This window comes from Phocoena phocoena, chromosome 13 (assembly GCF_963924675.1).
Source record: "Phocoena phocoena chromosome 13, mPhoPho1.1, whole genome shotgun sequence".
Taxonomy (NCBI): domain Eukaryota; kingdom Metazoa; phylum Chordata; class Mammalia; order Artiodactyla; family Phocoenidae; genus Phocoena; species Phocoena phocoena.
This window is the reverse complement of record NC_089231.1, coordinates 57969278-57995455: the sequence shown is the minus strand read 5'-3', so window position 1 is coordinate 57995455 and position 26178 is coordinate 57969278. Positions and strand designations below refer to the sequence as shown.

At 41.4% G+C, this 26178-nt stretch overlaps 1 protein-coding gene across 1 annotated transcript in view; it reads left to right on the top strand.

Moving 5' to 3' along the window:
• The window catches only part of L3MBTL4 (L3MBTL histone methyl-lysine binding protein 4), a 304644-nt gene that overhangs the window by 191458 nt on the left and 87008 nt on the right, over positions 1–26178 (top strand). Inside the window, exons 13-14 of the mRNA XM_065889471.1 lie at positions 11044–11217; positions 24361–24431. Of these exons, the coding sequence (XP_065745543.1) occupies positions 11044–11217; positions 24361–24431 (245 nt within the window). The remainder of the gene's footprint in view (positions 1–11043; positions 11218–24360; positions 24432–26178) is intronic.

The following is a 26178-nucleotide window of genomic DNA, read 5'->3' as shown; positions in this document are numbered from 1 at the left end:
TGTGGGTATGAATATTTAAATTCTCATTTAAAAACATGCTAGGATGGAATTCAAAATCTTTTTCTGGCAGAAAATCAAGCCTGTCTCTTCTCTATTTTCTTCTCCTTTCTCATGATTTTATAAATTACAGCTTGTCCCACTAAAAAATTATCCAGATGGCCAGTTCTTCATGTTACATTTTATTCCATGCAGAGAACGTGTCTTTGTTTCTAAAGAATTCCTTTCTTACCACATGTTCTATTCTTGCAGAAACTCAGTAAATTTTGGAATGAAATTGAAAAAAAAAAAAACTTTTGCTTAAATTCTCTCAAAGTGTTCTAATTTCCCTACTTTTTTTTTTTTATATAATCAACAGTGCCAAAGATGTTATATAAGTTTATTAACATCATCAATATCCATTTGGCAAAGCACCCACCACGTACAAGGTGATGTCAGGTATTCCATCATTTTTATTTGTGTTTAATATATTCAAAGAAAAGTCTGGGGACTTCCCTGGTGGCGCAGTGGTTAAGAATCCACCTGCCAATGCAGGAGACACAGGTTCGAGCCCTGGTCCAGGAAGATCCCACATGCCGTGGAGGAGCTAAGCTCACGCACCACAACTACTGAGCCTGCACTCTAGACCCCACGAGCCACAACTACTGAGCCAGCACACTTAGAGCCCGTGCTCCGCAACAAGAGAAGCCACTGCAATGAGAAGCCCGCCCACCTCAACGAAGACTAACCCCTGCTCACTGCAACTAGAGAAAGCCTGCGTGCAGCAACAAAGACCCAACACAGCACTAAAGAAAGAAAAGAAAAGTCTAATCCCAGAGGCGGTTTGGCATAGTATTTCAAAGCCTAGATCTGGCATGAGGCTGCCTGGGTTTCAACCCCATCTCTACAACTTCCTAGCTCTGTGGCCTTGCATGACTTATTTCACCTCTCTGTGCCTCCGTTTCTTCATCTATAAAATGCAGATAATAATAGTACCTATTTTGTGGTATATTGTGAGACTTGAAAGAGTTAACATAAAAGAGAGCTTAAATCAGGGTATAGCACAGAGTAAAAACTGTAGAACTATAGTCTATTTTAGATATTATAATGAATATTAGACTAATCAAGTTGTGTTTTGATGGCTTTCTCTCTTTAAATTTTTAAATAATTTTACTGCCTAAATTTAGTAGAAATAAAAAATTTATCTAGTTTAGATTAGTCTGGTCATCTTATGTAAAATATTCTACGTGCTGATTCTTAATATATTCAAAGAAAAGTCTAGGGACTTCCCTGGTGGCGCAGTGGTTAAGAATCCACCTGCCAATGCAGGAGACACAGGTTCGAGCCCTGGTCCAGGTTGAAACAAATTACTCAAACAGTATTTCAGCATAGCTTATGGCAGAAAAAGTAGCATTGAATCATATTTTCTTGAAAGAAATAAGTGTTCGTCTTTATCCACGGTTACATGGATGCCCCCAGTCTTTAATATCTCAATGTTGTTTATTTAAATAAAAAAACACACGTTTTTAAACAGCTCCCTTCAAGATTTAGTGAGATTCCTAATGTTTGTTCTTATTTCTAATTGGATGATATTGCTGTACACACATTAAATTACAGTAGACGTTTGCCTTTGGTGTGTTAAGTAATTCAGGGGGAAGAGGATTGACAATATCTTCAATATGGAGCCTGCCTATATGTATTTGAACCTACAGAAGAGGTTTTATTTGCAGACTGTGGAATGATAAAAGGTCACCTCTTAAAATAGTGATCCAGAATGTATGCTCTGTAATTCTCCAAAAGACTCCTTAATGCATCGCTTACAGGGGAGGGAGGGGCAGCAGGACTCTGGTAAATCCTCTTGTATCTGTTAGAGTTTGGAGGACTTAGGTCGAAGGATGCTTTGTTCTCTGATGTGGGCTACTTTGGTTTTCCTTCTCCATCACACAGACTACACTCGTAAACTTAGCTCATAGGTTTGTCAAGTTGACGGAGTTGTGACTTGAGAACATCTCAAGACAACATGTGAATGCCCTGTTGACACTGAGTCAGTATTAGCATTTAACATGAGGGTTAGATGCATGTGGGTATATGTAAATATACACATATGTAAACATACTTTCACGCATACCCCAATAACTTTTACAATTTCACTTAAATTGAATTTAAAGCCATCCAAAAAATAGGTTTATTTCATTATGATCCACAGCCAAAATATATACCTTTAACTTATGGATAATTTTTAAAAATTATGCTTGGAGCATTTTTGAGTTGAACTGTTCTCCAGATGCTCCTCAGACAACTGTCCTGAGAAAGACTTTCACTTCTAAGAGAAATTTTGTTTTGAAACAATGCGTATTTATAAAAAGAGAAAAAACACTTTCAAGACCTTTGCAGAAATTAAATGTATTTCAAACCAGAATATTCCAATTTAAAATGCATTTGACAGTTTAAGCTATAAAAAAACATACTGACATGTTCATACCACTTAACCAAAATATTAAAATTAAAAGGGTAAAAACAACTGATAGTAACAGAAACACTCATCGTAATAATGGAAACATACACTTATCACTTGAAATTGTTTTGATTGGATTAATAATGTAGCATATTCATCACTTTACTATTTAATTTACTGCTTAATGTTAACTATGTTGATAATATTCTGTTAGAAATTTTCAACTGTAGATTCTATCAGATCTTCTCCATGTATAAATTATACAAATTACTTAGTACATTAAGCTGGTTACAGCATACAATTTTAAAGGCCATTAGTGTGCGATTTAGTATACGATCATATTCCTTGAGAATAGTTTATACCTTGGAAGTCTCTAGTAACAATACACTAAAGTACTTTAGAGGAAAGAGACAGACACACACACTTTAACATTCACTCTTGATGCATTTTTCCTTCCCTGTGTAGTTTACTGAAAATATTAACTACAACAGAACAGTTCAGATGACATTTTTGCACACAATCAAAGGGTATCTCCTAATGCATACCTAGTAAATGTCATATGTTGGGTCTGACTTTTTGGTATTAGAACTAACATTAATGAAATGACTAAGCTCATATCTCTAATGAAACAAAAATAAGTGTAGATTGCATTTAATTTTTATCTATTTCTGTACACACCAACAGGGTTCATAACCTTGGGATGTACTCTAGTCTTGATCAGTTTAAAATCTGTGAATATTCCAAATACCATATCAGGATCCCAGTAGGCTAGGTTGTGATGGGGGCCAAGTCCTCTCCAGGAGGGGGCTGGTTCTCCACCTCTGCAGTTGGGCCTTTGTTGTTTCATCTGGATGATGAGTAGAGATGCCAGGAAGCAAAACGGGGCAGGTGTTTTTTTCTGTAAGGACAGAGGCAGCTCCTAGGAGGAAAGATTCAATCTGGGATAGCTAAATAGGGAGACGGGAAAGAGAGGAGCCCACGTGGGCTGACCTGGGGGACATTGATTAAGGTAGGAGGATGAGAAATTGAGAGCAGGTCCTGTGATGATTGAGATATTCAGTCTTTTTTTTTTTTTAAGTTGTATGCTTGAACAGTTTTATGACTTATTTCTTTAGAACTGATGTGCTGCTTAGGCCCAAGGTAGCCCAGGTTTATTCAGTTCACACTGATGTTAACAGTAAATATAGCTACAGAAACTTGTTATGGATACACAATCTAAAAAGATGCAGACTGTGACATCAGTAACATGAAAAGTGAGAGGAGAAGTAAAAGTATAGTTTTTATATGCAATGGAAGTTAAGTTGTTATCTGCTTAAAATAGGCTGCTATAACTTTAAGATATTTTATGTAAGCCTCATGGTAATCACAAAGAAAAAACCTGTAGTAGATACAAAAAGCGTACCACAGGGGGGAAGAAAGAAATCGTCAAATTGCAAAGGAAGACAACTAGAGAGGAAGAAAGGAACAGAGAAAATATAAAACCTTCAGAAAACAATTAACAAGGCATTAATAAATCCTTCCCTATCAATAATTACTTTAAATGTAAATGGATTAAATTATCCAATCAAAATACACAGAGTGACTGAATAGATAATAAAACAGGTTCCAAATATATGCTGCCTACAAGAGACTCACTTCAGCGTTAAGGACACACATAGGCTGAAAGTGGAGGGATGGAAGAAGATATTCCATGGAAATGGTTATCAAAAGAGAGCAGAGGTGTTGTACTTATGTCAGATAAAATAGACTTTCAGTCCAAAACTGTTGTGAGAGACAAGGGTCATCATGTAATGATAAAGTCAATTTATCAAGAAGATATAACAATTATAAATATATATGGAGTCACCATTAGAGAACCTGAATTTATAAATCAAATATTAACAGAAGGAGAGCAAGAAATAAATGGAAATTTTAGAATGAAAAATATAATAACCACAAATAAAAGGGATCATTAGTATTATATTTTGTATCAGAATGACTTTTTTAAAATTAAAAACTCATGAGCATTTAATTTGTGCCAGTCACTATACAAGGACCTTGCCTAGATTGTCTCATTTAGTTTTCACAAAAATCCCTGTACTGTCACCATTTTATAGATGAGGAAATGAAAAACAAGCCTCTGGTACTAGTAGCTTTAATACAGTTTTCTAGTTCTTATATCTGTGCTTTTCAATGCTTAACTTGAGTAGTAATTCTCTTCTAACTTCCTAATTGGCCATGTTAGCAAGTTTATAATAGGTAGGATGATTTTACAGGCTGAATTACCCCAGAGAAAAGTAATTTTTTGTATTTTTTTTTATTTTAAATTTTTATTGGAGCATAGTTGATTTACAATGTTGTGTTAGTTTCAGGTGTATAGCAAAGTGAATCCATTATACATACATATATATATATATATATATATATATATATATATACACTCTTTTTTAGATTCTTTTCCCATATAAGTCATTACAGAGTATTGAGTAGAGTTCCCTGTGCTATATAGTAGGTCCTTATTAGTTATCTATTTTATATATAGTAGTGTGTATATGTCAATCAGAAAAGTATTTTTAGAGTCAAATTTGTTTCATCCAACTCTTTGAAGTCTGAGTTATATAGATGTAGACTTCTTTTAACTCTACTTATGAAACTTTTGTTCTTAATGTTCATACATTTTTCTTACTGTGTGCATTAAATTTTCTAGTATTTTTAATGACAATTAAGTGACAATATCAGCTATTTTATGGACAAAAGTTAGAAAGTTTACCTGTAATATATCTTGGGCAAACTCACTTTAATATATCTTGGGTAAACTCACTTTTTTCTTTTTTTGGGGGGTTGGCAGGCAAACACATTTTAAAGCCTCAGGAATTTGAAGAGAATTGACTCAGACCTTAGAATCTTACATATACCACTTGGGTTTTGCTCATCTCTGTATTTGAGAACAATGTAATAGAAATTGCATTATATCCTCAGTAGATACTGTAACGTATTCTTGGAACCTTCCTGGTCTATATCCCTGGTCTCTCTCTCTCTCTCTCTCTCTCTCTCTCTCTGTATGTATATATATCTCATTTATACTTGCTCACAATCCTCATAGAAGTAAAATCGGTAACAGTTTAAGTCCTATGTTAGCTTTTAAAAGTTTCCATAGAAAGTATTACAGATATTCTATAATTCCAGTAACCTGCATTTCAGTGTTTATCGTGCCTTTCAATACCATTGGCCAAGAAATCAATATTTTCTTAAAAATAAAAGATATTCATTTAACATACTATGTAAGTTTAAGCTACCCACATATTAAAGTTAACTGGCAGTGAGGACAAATGGTCTTCTGTTCACCAGGGAAGATAGTGGGTGGGAGATGGGTGCTGCTCTTAACGCGACAGGTAGGATGTAGGACCTGCCAGCGGGCTGGGGATCTTGGTGTCATCAGGGCCCAAGGCCAGGCTGCAAGGCAGGCAGCATTTATCTTGCTCCCTCCCGTTTCCTGGCTGACCCCCTTCTCTGAGAGTCTCAGCCCCTTACCCTCTGGCAGGGGCAGCATCCAGGACTTTCCTGCCGCCTTTGCTGTGGGAGGCCAACCCCTCAGACAGTCTCTTCCGGGAGCGCTTCCCAATACGAGGCCCCCACTCACTCCAACAAGTAAGTTCTTACGTTTTGAACCTAAGCGAAGAGACTTTAGCATGTAACCTCCCAGCTCAGATATGTTGTCTTATTTAGGTCTTAGAAAGAAAAGAATATAACTGGATAATAAAATAATTGAGATTAAAATACAAAAGGCAGTGGGCTTCCTGGAGGGGTGGCTTAGTTGCATTAGAGAACTCTTTACAGTTTAACTACATCCCTAATTCCTGGGCTACATGAGGTCATATTCCTAGATCAGGGCTCCTCCTGGGAGCTACTTGCCTTTTGGGGATGACTTCACTTTTCTGGATCAGCAAAAATGTTGTCAGTGACCTGACACTCTTCCTGAAATATTGCTGACCTCTGTGTTTTTATTTATGTTTTGAAGTACAGCACCCAAGGGGCTCTTTCATCTTTGCCATTTTGCTTAAATTTGTAACTCCTCCCTACCCTTATAACGTCATGTGACAGAGAGAAAATGCTAATCAGTGCTTGGGAATTCAGAGTCTGGAGGAGGCTGCTCTGGCTAGAAGGACTCTGGTGCCTGAGGCCCCTCCGGCCACCCTGAGGGTGTAGCTGCACAGGGGTTGGGAAGCTACCAATTAGGTGTGTGGTGACAGCTTAGTTATAACCTCATGGTCCAGACTGTCCATCTCCCAGGATTTGACAGATCATGGCCCATTATTTTCAGCAAAACAGGGTAGTCAGAGACAAGCAGGAACCACACTTGCTGCTTGGGTATGAGAAGATGAAAACATTGTAGATACAAGATGATCATATGGTTGGATGTGCAGAACCTGGAGTCCAAGGGGTTTGGAAATCAGCAGGTGCTATCTAGACTCTTGGAATTGGAGCTGCACGGGAAGAATCCAAAATGAAGGTGGGATCCCAGCCAGTGGGTAAAGCACAGTAGGAGAGAATAATTCAGGGGGAGAAGCACATAGGCTACTGGCCAGCTGGTATCGGGGAAGCGGGGGGCCTGGCTGCCTAGGTTGGAATTAGGAGGCACAGGGCCTCCTAATGGGAGATGGCCTGGCAAGTACCAAGTAGGAACGTAGGGCCTCTGTCCCTCGGATCAGGACTGGTCCTGAGAATACGAGGAAACTGCACCGACCTGTGGAATCAGGTGCCCCTGCTGTGGAAGGAAGGAGAATTGAGAGGCTGAGGACCCTCCCGGGCGTGACACCACCTGCCGTGATTCAGTGCCAGCCACTCCAGCGCCCCCTCCCCGCCCCCTGCCCCATTACAACCAGCAGGGGAGCCCCCAAGGACGCTGCTGCGTCCTTATTTTTCTCTTTCTCCTCAGATGTTAAAAATTCTACTTCAATATTCTGAAAAGCAAAACTAGTATTTTTAATGGCAGCCATTTTTATGTTTCCTTCTATTTATCAAGAGGGCTACTAGGATCTCAGTTTTTAGCTCTCTCCAGAAATCTCTCTTAAAGTTTGTCTGCAGCTGCCTAGCAGTTTTTTGCTTATTTAGCGTTCACCCTCTATTCATCTGTCTTGCTGATGAACTTGGGCCTGACATATTTTATAAATTATTTGGTTGAACTGTATAAAATTCCCAATATCCTACCGTCTCTGACTTTTAAAAACTATATAGTTCCTGCTCTCTCTTCCTTCTTTTCCTGCCGACAGCAAACACATGTTGAATTAAGGAGGGATGGGGAGCTGGTCTGCTGCATCAGAAGAACCCCGCCTCCCCCAGGACGCCCTCTCAGGCCTTCCCTCCTGGCCTGCGGTTTTCATGCCTCCTTATCTTGGTCCGTTATGAGCTTAAATTTGAATATGCCACTTACCTATCCGTCAGAAGCTATCATTTTACCTTGACCAACGTAGCCTTAAGTCACAGAAATTTCAGCTTATGTCAGCAGTTTTCTAAAAAGACTGTGTCTTCAGAACCTTTTCCCCCAGTATTTGGCTAAATCAAAAGTAAGCGTTAAGTAGCTGTATCACACCTAGGACAACCACTTCAATCAGATTTTTCCTATGTGTACAGATTTATGTAGTCATGTATGTTCTTCCAAACATGCACACACACACACGCGCGCACGAGTAAGGGTCTACATGTGCAGGAGGGCAGGCTGACGTTTGGGATGTCATCTCTTTAACGTAAATATTTCTCTGCACTGAACACAAGTAAGCACAGTGTTGCAATCCAGAAGCTTGTTCACAGCAGAGCCCAGGTTGAAAATGGTGCAGACAGTGCAACCAAAAGCCCCCTCACCCTGTTCCTTTCGTACCTTCCCTTTGTCTCCCATCATTATCTTCTTTCAGGTTCTCCACCAGCATCTTCTGCAAAGTATTCTTTTGTCATTTAATATGGGGTGGGCCAAAAAGTTCGTTTTGGATGTTACGGAAAAACTGAAACGAACTTTTTAGCCAACCCAGTATATTCTTTTGAACTTCATGCTTTTTTTCTGATCTGTATAATCCTGAGATACTTTCTCATATGCGTCGCCTCCCACAGTCGAGAAATATTCCATTCTCCTGATGCTCCGAGGCATTGCATTTAGTTTTGCATGCCTGAGTACCTGAGAGACAAAGAAGAGCTAGAATGGGATTAGGAAATAAAAGAATGTTTAAATGAGTAAAAAGATTGATTAATGAATGAAGATTAAGGGAGACAAAATTTCTCTCAACGTAAGCAAGTACTGAACAAGAGGATGCATGGTAGCTTCTACAATCCTGGATAGATAAGCCTGAGGAAGAGACAGCATGAGTGTCACGCGGTACTAGTCACGTGGGGTAATTACATGGCATTTAGAAAATTCATGACCGTCATGATCATTAAAAAATCTCAAATTGGGAGTATGTATTAGATGGATAGCAAAGCTTCTGAGTAATGGTGTCTTCATGAAAACTCAGCTGTGCTTAAAATAAACATTTCCCCATCTCCCTCAGGTTAGCCTAATGCCTTTCAATTTTCATCTGCGGAAAGTTCTTTCTAAAAATCTCCCTTAAATCTCATATGCTGCAGCCTAAACCAGTTGGTCCTGCTGGAAACTGCTTTATCACCTCTGCACTTCTCACCCAGGACCCAGCATGGGCTGACTTATTTTCCCCTGGACATTAACCGTGGCAAACCCTGTACTGCTTTCCCTGTGAATGCTTGCCGTGGCTACACTTTGCACAAAAATTACATTCCTTTCCTTTGATGGTGCTAAAAATGTTTTCCCACTTCTGCCCACGTGATTGATGCTAATAAGTAAGTGATTTATTTTGGGGTTTCCCAAGAAGGTGCCAGGTAACTTTGGGAAATTGCTTATGCTGTGTGAGCCTGTTTTCTAACCTAGAAAAAATTATGTCAATACCATCTTTGGGTATTTAGTACTAAATATTAGAGATAATATATGTAAAACACCTTGTATTGCAGTGGGTCCATGTAAACACTCAATAGGGGTAGCTTTGTTCTTATTATAAATTGTATTTATTGGTATATATCCCAACTTCTTCACTAGATTTATAGTCTCCAAAGTGCTTAGCGTGTAGCACATGCTCAGTTAGTGGGTTGTTGAATCAGTAACGGAATAAACTAAGAAGTAGTGCCAATTAATATTAACTACAGAACATGCATCCACAGGGGTCCCCCTGTCTGGCGAAGTACAGGTCCACCCTGGCATATTGGGCAAGGCTGGTGTTATCAGAACCGCCCCATCCCAAAGTCCAGAAGGCCCGTTCTAGATACAGGTTGGTACTAAAAGTCCTCTGAGGTTAGACTGTGTATAAGTGCTCCCTGGAAAACTCAAATCTACTGTAAAACAGAGGAAAACTGCATTGCTCCCTGATTTTATCATGACTTTAAAATAGCAAAAGCAAACTTTCACATATCAGAAAGGATTTATTATGCACCGTATACCAGCAAATTTATAGTAAGCAGCAAGTGAGTTCCTAAAAAAAGAGCCAACTGTCAAGATACTGATGCATCTGAGTCTGTGCTCCCCAAATGTAAAGGATGACAGCACTGTCATAATGAGAGCAGCTACCACTAGAGTGTGTGTGTGTGTGCACGCGCGTGTGATTCCTCGTGGTCACAACAGCCCGTAGGAGCTGGATCTGCTTTTCCCATTTCACTGGAGGGGAACTGGAGCTCGGTGGACCAGCTCCCTCAGGGTTGTGGGCGGGGAACCGTCTTGCCTGGTTGGCCCCTGACAGCATCTGCCTCGTTCCCGGCAGCACAGAGATTGGGGGCCTCTGGGGACAGGAACGTGGGCACAGAAATCTACCAGAGACAACCGATCACCTGTGGCAGGGGCCAGAGCCTCTGCCCTGAGCCTGCTGTCAGCCTCCTAACACATCCTGGAGTCAGGATTCAGCCTTGACTGTGGTCTCTCCTCTTTCACCCACAACTGGCCCTTCACGTTCAAACACAACACTTCCTAGCTGGTTTCAGGAGGATGAAGCAGTCCTCCAGATACAGTATTTCTGGGTACATGAATGATAAGAAGTAAAAGCGTGATATTCTCTGATTACTGGTAAAGATGTTTAGTTACCCCATAGTATTTTGTGATACAGGTAGTCAAATTAGGGCTTGAATATTGGAGGATACAAACTGAGTTAGGTGTTTACATGACATTTTCGCTGCTCCATTGGATGTACACCTTTAGGTTATTCTTAGATTTTTAAGTTTTTTTTTTTTGCCTCATGGCATATGGGATCTTAGTTCCCCGACCAGGGAACCCAAGCCCTCTGCGTTGGAAGCGCAGAGTCTTAACCACTGGACCACCAGGGAAGTCCCTTAGATTTTTAAGTTTTTTAGATTGTGAAAACCGTATTGCTGATGACTGTACCTGTAATGTCTGCTGACCGGTGTCTATGGTCTGGCACCTGAGATCTTCGCAAAGGACAACATGAAAAGAAACTTAACCTGAGTGTGTTCAGTGAAAGGAGAATGTCTCTATTCAGCTTTTCAATAGTGGATGTACGTCTGTACCAATGACAGTACAGCCCTGATGTATCACCCTAAACTGACGCCTGTGCTCTCATTTTTATACAAACCAGTGCCTTTGGCTGCCCGTATTCGGACATGAACTTGAAAAAGGAGGCAACGCTTCACGATCGTCTGCGAGAACAAACACAGGCAAATGTGGACTCAGACTCTGCACATTCAAAACCGAAAAACCTCTGTAGTTTGAACTTCAATGGAAAACATGAAAAGGTGAAGAGCCAGTCCAGGTAAGGAACTTCTGAAAATGTGAACCAGAGAGTAAAGCATGTAGAACAGAAAAGAACAAACTTGTGGGTAATAATAGTTTCTTGTGTTTCTTCAAAATCTTTCTTTATTCTGTATATTATTGTGTTCACTGGCTCATAGAATTCATCTAAGCCTTGACATTTATTTTAAAAATATTTTTTCTTACTTCATCCTCAAAAATTTGAATTTACCTCTAAGTGTAGATATTATATGTAGGCAACAGAAAGCAAATCTCACGTGTAAATTCTGTAAGACTCCCTGTATCTCTGGAGTCATCTCACAGGTGGCATCTCTCTGGGCACGTGGCCCAGTGTTCACATCCTCTTGGTCCCATCAGGATCCCCTCGCTCACCTGGTACTTGTCATCTTTCATCCAAAAGTCCCTCAGATACGATTTCCTTACTCTGAATAGTTCCTGTTTTGATTTATCGATGGCACATCATCCTTTTGTTCCTAAATGTAAACTTACGACTTTAAGGATCAGTTCTCAATTTTTATTTACTTATAATCATTTTCTTAGAAGCTACAGATGCAACCTTATTTGCTCTTTTTTAACCTAAATGAGTAAATAAATAACATTTTAAGATAAAAGTTTCATCCTCCATGCTGGGAATTATAAACACAGGAGAATCTAATTACAAGTAAACAACTAGAGACCAGACAGAGATGGAGCCATGAAAGGCTCGGCAGAGGTGAGAAGTGGGTGTTTTTCAGGCCCCGCTGCAGGCAGAAGGCGCTGGCATTCAAGGTTGAGCTTTCGAGGAGCTGGTATGGGAGGGGCTGCTGGTTCTCCGGACCACCATCACCCACTCCTGGCCCCCCACAGCCCTCGCCCAGCCCTGCCCTTCCCGTTCAGCACGTGGGAGAGGAATGTGCGCGCCTCTATGTGAGGGCAGACTTTCCAGGAACCCCTTTCTGCCCTTTCACCCTTCAGTCCCAGCGTGGATGCCCCTTTACTGCCAAGGTCTGTTCACTGGGAGAGTTTGGCTCCTAGGACACACTTTTCACGTGGAGTTTACATCCTGGACTGTGCATTTTGTTCTTTTCATAGAGCATCTAGGCAACGTTGCATTTTCGTTAAGGAGCTGATTTTGATCGTGGTCGCTGTGCACGGGGCCGCCCGTCACCCTCCGCAGCGCACGCCCCATCCTCTTCCTCCGGGTACCGCGCAGCCTCTCTGCCACATGTTATCTTGCGTTTTCTCCTTTGCTGTACAGCCACTCCTCTTGCCGGAACTGTACGGGGTCTAGTTTTTCTTTACTGCTTTTCACACCCACACCATTTACAACTTCAAGTGGCTGAGAGCTCGAACAGCTTTTCCATTTCCTAGTTGAGGGAGTTTTTTCTTTTTTTTTAAAAAAACTGTTTTCCAGGGAACAGCACTTGTTTATTCCAGAGACCAGTGCATCCATTTGCTGTTACTCTTTTTGTTCTGTTATCTTTCTTCCCCCCAAATAAAAACTCAGCCTCTCTTGTAAACATTTTAGACATTCATCCTTAATGTCAAAAGTCAGAGAGAATAAACAGCTCTTTGAACTGTTTTAAAAAACAATGACTCTGTCGTGTTCTCTCGGAGGTGAGCCCGGCCTTTCTCTTCAGCACAGGTGTACGGCTCCCCTGTCCCTAACTCACCTTTCAATACATTGTTGTGTGCTTTACCGTTTTGAGGGGTTTTTGCACTGAAATGTGTCAAATAAGCATAATTACTACAGATAGAAAAAGCAGAGAATGTTAGTTGATAACCAAGCAAAACAATTACACATGATCCTGTTCTGTCAGATCCTGTTTCATGAATGCACAGAGCTGTGTGAGCGGCTGCGCGGAAGAGGGGGAGTCTCACGGTCCACATCTCGAATTGTTAAGCCTTCTTTTTCTTTCACATCCCAAGACCAAAGCCATTCTTGCACTCCAATCCCCATCCTCTTTTTTTTTAAACCAGTCGTCACAACAAAACGATGTTCGGGTCAAGTGGTCTTGGCAGTAGTACTCACTTTGACCTGCTTCCTTCCCCATGACCTCCTGTTCACCGTGCCGAATTCCAGCTCAAGGAAAAAAAGAGAACAAGGAAATCGACAGGAATATGTAGGCTAATGATGAGCAGCTAAAATTTATTTCAACTCTTCTCACAGTTTACTTGTGGTAATCTCCTGAGGCTGCCTCTCCTCTAACCCAAACCTTTGCTCTTAAAATCACAAGATACCGTGTACAGGTGGAGGAGAATGTTTAAATCCCATCTCTCCTCTTCTACATGCTGAGGAAAAATAATTTGTGGTTGGCACGTGTCCAAGGATAGACAAGGGGGTGAAATTAGTGAAAATCAGGGTTTTAATTTCCTCTGGCGTCCAGTGCATCCATGGTCACCGAGCCCTGGACAGGCCTGCTCTAACTTCTTATACAAGCAGTGCTGTCACCTTAGCATCTCCAGGCTTCTTGCAATTCCAGTGCAAAATATAAAATTATCTCTTGACCTTCTTACAAAATCAATTAGGTGCTGCCCAAAAGTTCAGGGAATTTTGTATTTTCCTTAACTGCATCCCAGTTTTGTGTTTAGTTTTAAAAAGCATGTTTGTTCTCATGTTAATCTTTGGAGAGGGAGTTATTATTAGTAAATTTTAAGTCTCCGTGATTTAGTAGTGGAAATAGTCTATTTATGTTCACATTTTCTTAGTAGAGGGTCAAGTTATGAATTCGAGTGCATTATATACTACTAAATGTTTATAGGATTCATCTTCATGGTAGTACGATTGCATGTTAATATAAGAGTCAGATTCACATTAGGTCGCCATTACTGAAAAATGGTTATGCTGTGGGCTTCCCTGGTGGTGCAGTGGTTGAGAGTCCTCCTGCCGATTCAGGGCACACGGGTTCGTGCCCCAGTCCGGGAAGATCCCACGTGCCGCGGAGCGGCTGGGCCCATGAGCCATGGCCGCTGAGCCTGTGCGTCCGGAGCCTCTGCTCCGCAACGGGAGGGACCACAACAGTGAGGAGGCCCGCATACCGCAAAACAAACAAACAAGCAAACAAAAAACTGTTATGCTGTAAATATATTCCCTCTTTTGGTGCTAGTAGAGTGATTAGTACTATATTCATGGTGCATTAAAAGGAGGCAAATGACCTTAACACTTGAGCATCTTTCATCTGGGAACGTACTCTAGGGTGGATACCTTAATTTGTTTGACAGTTTATAGTTTTCAGATACGTTACCTTTAAAGTTTCCCGTAATCTTGTGATTTAGGCAAAACAGACGTTATTGTCATTATATTGTATATGTTGTATATACATATATACAACTATATATATGTTGTGTGTATAGTATTGTCACTTATTGACGAAGAAGTAGAGGTTCTTACTAGTAGCTAATCCAGGACACAGGTCTTCTGGTTAAATCCAGCATATTCTTAGTTCAGTAAACTGACGATGGCAACGAGAGATTTATCAGCAGTAATACTGATACTGATGTCCTACGCTTATTAGCTTGTGCTACAAAGCGTTGTGCTGAACATACACGGTCTTGTGAATTTTATCTCATCCTCACAACAACTCGGTGTGTGGAAAGTATCCTGACCCTGGTCTTATAACGTAGGCACCCGAAGGTTCAGAGAGGTTCGGCAAAGTGTGCAGGACCACACAGATAATTAGTAGAAGAGGTGGGGTCTGAGTCCAGAGCTACCTGACCCTAAATCCTGTACCTGTTTTCAGTGGCATCAGGCTGGCAAAAGGATGGCAGTTGGAGGCTCTGAAAATGCCTGGCTGGGTTTATGTTTAGACTTTCTACTGCTCTCCAGGATTCTCAGGGTCATCTTGTGAGGCATTTATTTCTTATTTTGTGAACACAGCACTACTGAAGGGGAAGAATCTCCACCGTGTGTGCCCCAAACTATTTATTCTTATGTATACTATATACTGCAAGACTTCCACCTGAACACGTTTCTTTGTAATAGGTTCTCAAGACTTCCATCTGTGACGGGGGAATAAAATCATACTCATTAGACAGTTTCATCATAAGAAAACTACTGGAAATGCAGCTGCCCCCCCACACCCTGTATTATGTTAGCTGGCTTCCCCGGGCCTGTGTAGGACATTTTTTCCAGTCCCCTTCCCCATCCACCTGGGTATTCTTTAATAACAACTTCTGCCTCTGATTTACACAGTCGGCAGGACCGTTAGTTAAAGGAGCTGTCATATTCAATCACGGCTATTAAGAAAACCTAAGAAAATGCCTAATATAGCTCACTTTGTTTTTCCTAATGCCTGCCATATTATAAATTTTACGTACTTCCCAAAGGCCTATATTGACAATAAAAATGGCTGGGAAAGATTATGGTAATCGCAGAGAATGGCAGGCAGTGGAGTATAGTTCCTTAATGATCCTCGTAATAAACTGCTCAGCTATGAGCCAACTAGCTTGTTTGCACGACTCAGATTACCTTCTCTGAGGTCCGTTCTCAGAATTTAACCTGTGTTAGCCGGTTGTTTCGTGTATGAACCTTCCAAGTCCTTAAAGAGGTTTCCTTGAGTCCGTCAGCCTTTGATCTTGCCCCTTCCCATGTAAATTCTCTGCTTTCAGAGGCCAAGCCTCTGGGCTCCCGCTCACACCCTGTCACCATCCGCAGTCGTGTTCTTCCTCCTGCGCGGGTGCCTTTGTTCCCATTCTTCGTGCCTCCTCTACTCCTGCTGCGTGTTCTCTTCTCCAAGACTCATCTCTGTCTTGAAACCTTCCACAGCAGTTCAGCCCGTGTGAGCTTCTTGACCTTAGAGACGGTGTTTTACACATCTGTGTATTTTTCACGTCTAGTTCAATGCCTGACGCTTAGCCAGTACTTGACAAATCAAATAGATGTTGAGCACCCGTGCGGTGCCAGGACTCTGCTGGGCCCTGGAGTGTGGATCGGATGAGAGCGAGGCCCCTTCCTTGTGCTTTGGGTCTGCTCCACGCTTTGTGTCTCCTTGAGCCTTTTTGATACTTGTTCTGCACATGTGCCTTATTTTCTCAAAAAGATTAGAGGCTGCTAAGGAGCGAGAAGCAGTTTTTATTATGCTTGCATTTTTCCTTCACCACTGTTCGCATTATAGTTCTTAGTGAATCGTAGCTGACTGATTCAGGTACAAACATACATTTGTTTTCCCATAACAGTCTCAATGTCTTTACCTGTAAAATGAATACAATATCCGAGGCTTAGGTTTTTGAACAGAGGTGTATTGATGCAGATAGATAGAGATGTATGACTGGGCCTGGAACATAGTAGAAACTATTGAAATAATAATTCCATATCTTTCTTCCATTTTTATAAAACTTGTTGATCTTAAAGTCTTGCAGTTGGACTGGTTCTAGCTGTGTCTGTAGCACACATCTTTGCACCAAACATAGAAATTTAGCCCTTTGTTTATTTACTCGGAACTAAAGTAAACTCCTTAATCAAGTGAGCAGTGATCAAAACACCGGGACACCCAGGGTCCTCGGGGTCTGTGGAGGACTGTGGTTGGACAGGAAGCCCCCGGCTGTCCGGACAGCCCCCTCCCACTCCATACTTCCAGCTGGACTCTGAGGGACCTCCAGCCAAGTGTGACGATCCTGGAGCTTTACAGTTGGAAAAGGACTCAGAAGGTTATCTCATCCAACTTCTACAACAGAGAAATAAGGCTGTTAAAGTCAAGCATTTAGTCCTTTATTGACACTATCACTAGTGGCAGCCCCGAGCCCTCTGACCCCGGCTCATTGCTCTGCTCACCATCCCATCCCTCCTCCTCCCCCAGAGTGAGGTCAGAACAGAGCCGGTTTATGGCGTTATAAATACCTGAACAGCACGTACCTCCCTGAATTCAGGATCCGGACCATAGCCGTTCATTTATTCATCATTTATCCATTGAACAAACCCTTAGAAAGGCACTGTTCCAAACTCCAGTAAGACAGCAGTTAAGAAAACAGACTAAAATCCTTGTTCTTTTCTTTTTTTTTTTTGCGGTACGCGGGCCTCTCACTGCCGCGGCCTCTCCCTTTGCAGAGCACAGGCTCCGGACGCGCAGGCTCAGCGGCCACGGCTCACAGGCCCAGCCGCTGCGCGGCACGTGGGATCTTCCTGGACCGGGGCACGAACCCGCGTCCCCTGCACCGGCAGGCGGACTCTCAACCACTGCGCCACCAGGGAAGCCCTAAAATCCTTGTTCTTATTAAGCTTTCACTCAGTGGTACAAAAACCCACGCTGGTAAGTGGCGGGATGAGGATCCGAACTCAGGCAGGACGGCTTGTCCCCGCAGCCCAGGCACTGAGCTAGTTCACTCATGGCACTGATGTTTCTTCATCCAGCAGGTACGTGCGGAGCGTCTGCTGTGGCCCAGGGGTCCCCTCCCCGCGGGGAGCGTATTTTCAGGGAGAGGAGACGGAGGAGGGAAAACAAAGATAAACCAAATGGAAGAGAGACTCACAGACTGTGGTAACTGACAGGGAGTGAAAGGGGACCTTGGTCTCAGCAGTTACGCACCTTAAATTCTTGGAGACCCTAGGCAGATCCAGGCCATTAAGACAAGTTAAAGGGTTCTGTTGACTGTTCTGCAAATTGAAACCAAAACCAGCCTGTCAAGATCAGCTCAGGGATGTAGACGGAAGCTGTGATGCGATGAAAGGACCTGGCCTCCTGGATTCCACTTGCCTCTGTGCCTCTGGCACCTTCATTGTAGTCTTGTGTTTCTAAACAAATTTATAGTCTTGCTAAAATGTGATAAAATAACCAATGTATGCCTTAGAAAGATCTTTAAAAATGTCCTTCTATGCTGATTTTCATGAGGCATTTTATGATTTATTGTGGATCTCTGGATTTTTGGAATCCTGCCTTGGCTCAGGCCCTTAGTAATTAAATGCTGAGAACAGTGTGTGCTAAAGTGTCCGTGGTTTCTTCCGTCAAGGAAATATTGGTGTTCCCAATCCCCAGAAAAACAAAACTTTGTTGCCTAAGCAACAGCGGGCATTTTTTCTCATCCACATACTTCACCTGGCTTTAAAGTAATTATTTTCTATTTATTGTAAATAGCAAAGTTGTGACATTTAATGTCAGTTTTTTCTTATAACTAAAGCAATGCTTGTGTATTATAGGAAAATTAGAAAATATAGATTAGTAAGAAAAAATAAAAGTTGAAAACATTATTAATACTCAGGTGTTTTCCTATCAAACAGCATAACTTGTAGTCTTATAAAAATACGATAAAATTCCCACTGCAATAATTCAGGTAATATAGAAGTTTTTAAGAATAATAATTTTTCACTCTCCACTCCTTAACTCTAATGCTGCATCCCAAGGTTACTTGTGTGAATAGATTTTCATGTTCTTTTCTACTCTTTTTCTGTTTACGTATGCATACAGATATGCAGATACACATTCACTCTTTTTTTTTTAAACATCTTTATTAGAGTATAATTGCTGTACAATGTTGTGTTATTTTCTGCTGTATAACAAAGTGAATCAGCTGTTTGCATACATATATCCCCATATCCCTTCCCTCTTGTGTCCCCCTCCCACCCTCTCAATCCCACCCCTCTAGGTGGTCACAAAGCACCGAGCTGATCTCCCTGTGCTATGCAGCTGCTTCCCACTAGCTATCTGTTTTACATTTGGTAGTGTATATATGTCCATGCCACTCTCTTATTTCGTCCCAGCTTACCCTTCCCCCTCCCCGTGTCCTCAAGTCCATTCTCTACGTCTGCGTCTTTATTCCTGTCCTGACCCTAGGTTCTTCAGAGACATTTTTTTTTTTAGATTCCATATATATGTGTTAGCATACGGTATTTGTTTTTCTCTTTCTGGCTTACTTTACTCTGTATGACAGATTCTAGGTCCATCCACCTCACTACAAATAACTCAATTTCGTTTCTTTTTATGGCTGTCACTCTTTTTTTTAAAATTACATTCATTTTTTGTTAATGTTTCTTTGAAGGTTAGCTTGTATCACTCTGGACAGCTTATAATATAACCCTGTTGAACACGGAGGAAGGATGCTGTGTTCCTGAAAGTTTAACACAGGAGCAAACCTTTAAGGCACCCAGACATTCAGCGCTGAGGCTTTAATAACATACACACATATTTTATCCCAAGTTCACAGTGGAGTTCTGAACAAGGCACCTGTAAATAAGTCAGCATTTATGACCAGAAGAAAAATACTCTGGTCTTGGACTTTTATTTTTATATGGAAAAGTTATAAAGACCTAAGCAACTAAGTCTACCCACAAAGAAAAAACAAATTTGCCTTCTTCCTTATGGAAAGCCATGTGAAAACATCAATTGTTGGCTCAAAGAAAGTCTGACGATAAAAGATATTAGCTTAAAAATATGTCTTATTTATTTGACAACCTGTCATGAATAATTTGCCATATCAACACAGGTGGATTCAATGCACTGTTTTTAATAACTGTATCATATTCCGTAGTGTGGACGAACTTATTCAACTCATTCCCCTATTGACAGGTATTTAGGTTGTTTCCAGTATTTTTCCTCTTATAAATAATGCTGCGGTAAACATTTTCACAAGTATGCTTATCGTTTATTGATGCTTTGTAGTGCAGTTTTCTTTAGAGTTTAATTACCTTTTATTGACAAACTAAACATATCGTATGAATTCTTCTTTCTGTTGGTGGAGTCTTGCAGGTCCTCGATCCATTTGCTTTACTGTAAATAAGTTCACATTTACCTGCGTCCTTACACACGAGAGCACATAGGTGTGGATGCACATAGGAAGCGTGTGCGGTACTCGTAACCTGCCCGCAGCCTGCACCCCAGCTCATCACCCTCCAGCCCCACCACTGATTCTTCTCACTCCCACCCTCCACGTGTCTGTGCCTTGGCAGGGTCCCTCTCTGCACTTCACTCAGTAAAACTTGCTTCGAGGCCTGGTTCAAGCTCATGTCCTCCTGAAGGTGTTCTCTAACCTCCCGGACCTTTAAAGCAGAAAACCCCCTCTTTGTGACTCCATCGTGGTTTCTTCATCTCTTCCTTGCGGCCCTTCTCTCAGTCTGCTCTGTGTGAAGGTAGGCGGTGGACACACCTGTATCCTCAGATAGATTATGTCTCTTGGTGACAGACGCCACCTCGGCCGAATGTGACACCTGCAGGTAGGAAAAGCTCGAAGAAATGTTGGCTGGACTTGGACGGTTTGTCTAAAAATAAAAAGCAGTCGGAGCCCAATATTTTCTTTCCAAGTCCTATTATAAGTTATACCTAAATACAATTGTTAGGGCAGTTTTGGGGAAAAATAGCCATGTGAAACAATCACAGATTGTGTGTATATTTTTGGCCTCAAGGGACCTTTTCCTTATAGAACAGGAGTCAGCAAACCTTTTCTGTAAAGGGCCAGATAGTGAGTATTTTAGACTCTGCCGGCTGTAAGATCTCTGCTACAGTTGTTCATTGTAGCATGAAAGCAGCCGTACACAGTAAGTAAACCGATAAGCATAGCTGTGTTCTAATAAAACTTCATTTATGAAAACAGGCTATGGCAGGATTTGCCTTGTGGACTGTAGTTTTCCAACTCGTGTTCTAGAAGGTGTTTATTTACATGTAGACTAACCTGAGTTAAATTCAAATTCTTGCTCTTCTACTTGCTGTGTGACTTTGGGCAAGCTACTTAACCTCTCTGTGTTTTTCAACACACACATATAAGATTACTATTACCTCCTTCGTGTTAGGCATCTGGTTCAGGCCTAGCATTTATTGAGCACAAAGCAGTAGCCACTGATTTGCCTCATTAAAAGTAGTGGAAGCATAGAAGGAGGGTCAGAGAACATGCAGCTCCTATTTTCAAGGAAGTAGCAAAATCCTAAGGAAAAGGCCAGTCATTTGGAAAAACAACAGATAGTAAAGACCAACGGATAGTAAAGATAGTGAAAGCAATGGGATGGCAGGGGCTTGTCTCCAACACAAGCACTGATAGTCACGTGCACTCCTCTAAAATGAATCACAGACAGACAGACAGATGGGTAGCTTGACACTTGCTGCAGCAATAGCGAGTCTACTAACAAAAGGTTTTGAAGGTTGTTCAGATGCTGGAGCTATTATGACTACATAGAAGCTGGAGGCTGGGCTTTAAGAAGAACTGGTGAAATGGTCAGAGCTGAGATTTTAGTGGTATTACCTTTTCAGCTAACATGCAAAGAAATATTAATCTTCAGCACATGACTGGCCTGATCACCTCCAGACGTTTCTGACCATGTGCAGTAGATTCTCCCAAGGCCAGGGCTGCGGTGGCTTCTTTCACTGCCATCAAGATAAAGCCTGAGTGCTGGAGAGCAGCGTGCCAGGCCTCCCCAGCTCCGCTCTAGCCAATTCCTTTAGCCCCACCTCTGGTCCTTCCTCCCCTCGCACAGCGCAGATGCTTCAGTGCCATCAGCTGACGGGCTTGTTCGTGTCCCCAAATGCTCTCCCTTCCATTTTGCTCATGCTTGGTCTGTGCCACTCCTGCTTTCCTCCCACCCTCATTCCCTAGACCTTCGTGGCCCCATCGGTCACCCACGTCCCCATCCTTTCAGGACAGACCCGGCTGCATCCCCAGCCTCCTCCCGACCAACTTGCCCAGAGCCGCACCCTCCCTCCAGCCCCCGGGAACACTACTGTCCTCCCCCTTCTCTCCCCTACCTGTGTCTACAATCTCCAACCCCAGGCCGTCTGTAGACACTCAGGAAACCCTCTGTTCCTGCCAGATGATCTGTAGGGTAGAAGGAAGCCTGGATTTGGAGTCCGTTGAGTTTGCACTCTGGCTCCACCACTGACTCACTGTGCCCCCAAGATGGGCAAGTGGTTTAATATTTCTGAGCCTCAATTTCTTGATTCACAGCCTCTTGCACCTACCTTATAGAGTTTTTATGAGAATGAAATGAGGTTAAATGAAACGAAGAACCTGGGAGTCCTTCGGAGGCATCTGCCTCACTCAGGAGATGTAACGGAATCTGAACAGTTTACAGCAGGGGGCCCCAACCCCCCGGGGCCAGGGACCGGTAGCCATCTGAGGCCTGTTAGGAACCAGGCCGCACGGCAGGAGGCGAGCCGGTGAAGCTGCATCTGCCGCTGCCCGTCACTGCCCGTCACTCGCATTACTGCCTGAACCATCCCCAGCCCTGCCTCCTTCTCCACCCCCCACCCCCCCACCCCCACCCCCCACCACACCCCCCCACACCCCCCGCCGCAGTCCTGGGAAAAATTGTCTTCCATGAAACTGGTCCCTGGTGCCAAAAAGGTTGGGGACCACTGGTTTACAGGGTTTGACTTGGTGTATCTCCCTGGTGATGTAATAATTTTGAAAGCAAGAACTATTCCTAAATATATCTGTGATTGATTGCAGCACCTTGCATTTTTTTAAAAAAGCCAGTCAGTAAATTTATTTGATTTAGTTTTAAATTGCTTTATAAAATCCTCGTCAAAGTTATGTAAGGCATACGGGCTTCTTTTTTTTTTTTTAATTTTGTAAGATAGAACTGCCATCTTCATCAGCTCGTATTTGCAGAGGGATGCTTTCAGATGGTTTGAAAATCAACTCAAGTTTCATACAATTTGTAAAGTGTGGGGGGAAATACCTAGCTATTTGCCAAAAAGATGTAAGCAGAGCTGAGATCGTTCTTTTCTTTTCCATCTTATTCTTTGCAAAATGACTTTACCGTGCACACGTGCCTCTGACATCCCGTGTTGACCAGCTCTCTCCCCCAGAGGCTCGCTGCTTAGGGCTAAGCCCTCCTTCCACCATTAATGTTCTTTCCTACAAAAATGTAGATAAATCCTGATGAGATATATAAATAATTTTATATATTATATATATAATGAAATTAAACATATGGAATTAATAAAAATATTCCATCTATTTTTATGCATGACCATGATGCATAAGAGTTTGTAGACTATGTTATAATATATTGTTTCACTGGTTGTTGCAAACAAACCCTGTAAGGCAAGTACTGTCTTGGTTTTGCAGGTTGGGAAGCTGAGGCTTCTAGAATCTAATTGCTCACTCTGGGCCATGATCATACCCAGGGCACAGGGCCTAAGACACAGACTCAGGTTTTGGGTGGACTGGTCTCTGCTTGCACCACAGGAGATTAACTACCTGAGGCTGGTGTGTGCCACAATGGCTGTGTGGGACCTTCTTTTAAGGTCCAAAGGTGGGATTTCAACAGAAATTCTTTTTCAGTTAATTGCTTTTTTGATTAAAAAACTCTTCATGGTTAAAAAGTATCTGATTAATAGAATGTGTTTTTATCATGACATACACGTTTTTGGAACATACAGATAAAATTGCCTCAAATTATGTACCAGTCACTTAGGTTTCTATGTAAGATTTTAGTAACTGAATCAGTTTCCTCATCTAAAACAAAAACTGAAACAGTACTGGCATGCCTACCTTAATGGCTTGTCAGTGAAGATAAAATGAGAGAGCAGTTATCCAAGTGCAATCAGAAAATATATTTGCCAAGCAAGGTATTACAATTTTCATTAAAATCGTAAATACTGCAGATAAATTAATGAACCATTTCAAGTTCTGTCTACCTAAAATTAGTTACTAGGTAATTAGCAACACTGGAAAAGTTTCATTTCAGAAACTTCCATGTTCATTACAAACTATGAGTCTCAAGTTTTAATGAAGTTCCATGATGAAAGAGTTACAGAATTAGTCCTTACTGTATTCTGGAGCATTTTAAAAGTTAATTAATTCTCTGACATTCAACAGTGTAACTAAGTTACTTTGTACTATTGTTTGAGCACAATGTCTATAATCTTTTGATTAAAATAAGCACAGAAATCATCAGTAGCAATTATTATTTACTTTCTACCACACCATCACCTACCATCCCTAATATCTCCTCCTCAGAATCTGAAGAGGTTATTCTCCAGAGAGTTTTAGAAACTTTTTGCTATAATAGAACGGGGTGTTGGGAGCTTTCAAGTTTCAGGTTTCAAACTTCCAGTTTCTGAACAAAAGTGTATTTTTAAATCTTAAATTGAAGAAAAATTCTAACAAGGCTCTATGCAGCAAAAGTACCTGCTAATTCACTCTTGTTTACCCTGTGGTTTCTGTTTAAATTGGTGCTGCTGTCATGATTTATTCCTACCTCACAGGATAATGAATCCAGGTTTTATTTCTGTTCTTTGCCCAGACTTGTACAGCAGGCAAAGTGTTTGAAAATCAAAGGAAAAGAAGATATTGACTTGGATATTCTCTTCAGAGGTAAAAACAAAAACACTAGCAAAAACGCAGACTCTGCTTTTTTGTTGGGAAGAATGTCTTGTTTGTGTGTTTGGTTGGTGTTATCATTCCAGGAAGGAATGGGGGAAAGAACCTGCCAGGGGCCCAGACACTTGTGCTGTCCTCTCATCCCAGCCCTACTTCACTGCTCTGACCTTCATTTCCTCACTTTTAAAGTGAAAGACTATAATCTGCTCTGTGGTCCTCACTGATGACAAGACAAATCTAAACCTGTAGAAATAACACATCTCAGTGGTGGAATCTCTCTCTGCCATCTGCACAGGGCGTGGAGGGAAACCAGAAGTGTCTCCTTGCGTCCTTATAAGTTGGGGGGACTGCAGAATGTACTTCGTTAGCAAGACAGGCAAGGAGGTTATGGCAAACTTGAAGTGTTAAAAGCTAAGGGATTATTAGAGTATAGGGGAAAGAATTGCATGTTTTCACTTAATTATGTTTCTTTGCAATTAAGGCTCAATATACACAGAATGTCATGTATAATTTTGAGGTTATACTGTAGCAAGCTAAGGGATAAATTTCCTCTTGGGTGTTAATTTGGTGCAATCATTTTTATTTGGTCAGATAAAAATGTTGGTAAGTTGTAGTTTTGTGTCTTCAGCAGTGTAGCTCTACATGTTTGTATCTTCCAGAACATGGTAGGAGATCTGTTTATCTTCTAGAGGAAAAGAAATTAGTGAGTTTTCTCCTGATTTGGCTAAAAGTTCAAGTTAGTACAATTTGGTTGCATTGCACTTCATCTCCAAAACAATTATCCATTCGACTTGTCTTAAGAGAAAAGGAGTGTGCTTTACAGTCATTGAACAAAAGCGCTGTGACTTCTTTTATTTTTAATTGAAGTATAGTTGCTGTACAATATTATATAAGTTACCAGGGTACAGTATGGTGATTCACAATTTTTAAAGGTTACACTCCATTTATAGTCATTATAAAATATTGACTATATTTCCCGTGTCGTACAATATATACTTGCAGCTTATTTTATATCTAATAGTTTGTACCTCTTACTCCGCATCCCTGTATTGCCTCTCCCCCTACTGGTAACCACTAGCTTGTTCTCTGTATCTGTGAGTCTGCTTCTTTTTTGTTATATTCACTAGTTTGTTGTATTTTTTAGATTCCACATATAAGTGATATCATACGACATTTGTCTTTCTGACTTATTTCACTTAGCATAATGCCTTCCAAGTCTATCCATGTTGCTGCAAATGGCAAAACTGTTCTTTTTTATGGTTGAGTAGTATTCCATTGTGTATATACACTACATCTTCTTTATCCATTCATCTGTTGATGGACACTTAGGTTGCTTCCATATCTTGGCTATAGTCAATAATGCTGCCGTGAACATTGGGGCGCATGTATCTTTTTGAATTAGTGTTTTTATTTTTTTCTAATATATACTGAGGTGTGGAATTACTGGGTCATATGGTAGTTCTATTTTTAGTTTTTTGAGAACCCTCCATACTGTTTTCCACAGTGGCTGCACCAATTTACATTCCCATCACCAGTGTAGGAGGGTCCGAAAGGGCTGTGGATTCTGTGGGCTGATCTCAGGCAGGGCCGAGCTCCTCTCGTAAGTGGAAGAACACTTGATTTTATCTCATCCACGAAGCGGGGAGGAATCTTTTCCTCAGAAAAGGGAGGGAAGTTAAGTTACTCTGTTTGGATTGTGCATCTATATGTGTCTCCCTAGCCAGAAGAGTTTCTACACAAT